Source organism: Fukomys damarensis, unplaced genomic scaffold, assembly GCF_012274545.1.
Source record: "Fukomys damarensis isolate Sample0158 unplaced genomic scaffold, DMR_v1.0_HiC HiC_scaffold_17, whole genome shotgun sequence".
NCBI lineage: Eukaryota > Metazoa > Chordata > Mammalia > Rodentia > Bathyergidae > Fukomys > Fukomys damarensis.
In genome coordinates this window covers 51,998,853-52,000,748 of record NW_022900929.1, presented here as the reverse complement: position 1 = coordinate 52,000,748, position 1,896 = coordinate 51,998,853, and the positions used below count along the sequence as shown (strand labels likewise).

The 1,896-nt window shown below is 48.3% G+C and overlaps 1 protein-coding gene across 1 annotated transcript; it reads right to left on the bottom strand.

Annotated features, from left to right (window-relative positions):
* Window positions 1–677: 677 nt before the first annotated feature.
* Window positions 678–1,890, bottom strand: Foxg1 (forkhead box G1). Its single transcript, XM_033765110.1, has one exon. It carries the CDS (start codon window positions 1,848–1,850, stop codon window positions 951–953), a length of 900 nt encoding a protein of 299 aa, XP_033621001.1. The 5' UTR covers window positions 1,851–1,890; the 3' UTR covers window positions 678–950.
* Window positions 1,891–1,896: the final 6 nt, after the last annotated feature.

Here is a 1,896-nt window from a genome sequence, read left to right as displayed (position 1 = left end):
ATAAAAGAGACAAAAGTATCAAGATATATATGAATTTAGCCTATTTTTTATTTCTGTGTGTTCATAGTAAACATTTTTGTAAGTGACAAACACGGGCATATGACCACAGTATCACAATCAAGAAATTTTAAGACAACATTAACAATCACTCAAATTTATGCGGCATTTGCGCAACACAGGTTACATATTTGCAAGGTTTACCTATAAGTACAATAGGTATTAACATTTCACTACATTTAGAAAAAATAAAAGTGACCTGTTAGTGACCACATACATCAAAATATACACAACACAAACTGAAGGCAATCATTAATTTTGTCCCCTTCCAATTCAATTAAATGGGCAGTGTTGCCTACTGAAACGACTTTCCTTTTTTGTTTGTTTTGATACTTAGTATATCAAGTGCATTTTCTAGAATCCAATCTTTGGTCTAAAAGTAAACAAAAGAAAATAAAAAAAAACAGTTCTCTAAAGAAAAGGACAAAACAATAGATGGCCAAAATAATTTCTTGGGCACCTTTACTACGAATGCTTCTTAAATACAAATTACAGTTTTAACATTTTAAAACTCTCCCCATAATTTAGGTTGTTCTCAAGGTCTGCATCCGCCAGAGAGATCCATGATAACTTATAATACTGCACACATGGAAATCTGGAGGCTCTTAGAGATAGACTTGTCAGGTTTGAATGAAATGGCAAAGCAGTCACTATTTAGATACACATTCTACTATAATTTTGACTTCCAAACCTTATATTCTACAATGTATTCTCCCCACATTGCACCTCGCTGACACTCCACACCTTGTTAGAATAATAAACAACCCTAAAGACTGAACAAACGTACAGAAACGGGAGGGGGGCTTAATAAAAAATACCTGGACTTATTTTTAATTATCATTTACAATGCAAATGTGTGTAAAACGTTCACTTACAGTCTGGTCCCAGGGATGTTAATGTATTAATGGGTTGGAAGAAGAACCCTGATTTTGATGTGTGAAATAATCAGACAGTCCCCCGGACAGTCCCGTCGTAAAACTTGGCAAAGAGGGTCTTAAAGACTCACAGGGCAGGGTCGAGGGGGCCTGCGGCGACGTGGAGGACGACGCGGCCCGGGCGCTCATGGACGTGCTGCTCTGCGAAGTCATTGACGGGTGCGGGACGTGGGGGAAAAAGTAACTGGTCTGGCCCGCCAGCAGGTTGACGGAGCAGGGATTGAGGGAGTAGGTCCCGGAGCAGGGCACCGACAGGCCGCAGGGCACGGAGGCGGCGAGCGCGGCAGCCGTGAGGTGGTGCGTGGCATAGGGGATCTCGCCGTTGACCAGCCGGTCCACGCTCAGCCCGTTGGCCGTGGAGAAGGAGTGGTTGTTGCCCAGCGAGTTCTGAGTCAACACGGAGCTGTAGGGCATGGGGTGGCTGGGGTAGGCCGACGTGGTGCCGTTGTAGCTCAAAGTGCTGCTGGCGCGGGGGTGGTGCAGGGACAGGAAGGGCGACATGGGCCAGTAGAGGGAGCCGGCGCGGTCCATGAAGGTGAGGCCGGTGGAGGTGAGGCGCGCCCCGCGCTTGAAGGCCAGCTTGGCGCGCGACGTGGTGGAGCGGCGGCGCAGCTTGCCCGTGGTGCCCCCGATGAACACGTCGTCGCTCGACGGGTCCAGCATCCAGTAGTTGCCCTTGCCCGGGTCGTCGTAGTGGCGCGGCACCTTCACGAAGCACTTGTTGAGCGACAGGTTGTGGCGGATGGAGTTCTGCCAGCCCTGCTTGTTCTCGCGGTAGTAGGGGAAGTTCTTCATGATGAACTCGTAGATGCCGTTGAGGGTCAGCCGCTTCTCGGGGCTCTGCCGGATGGCCATCATGATCAGCGCGTTGTAGCTGAACGGCGGCTTCTCGTACTTGCCGTTC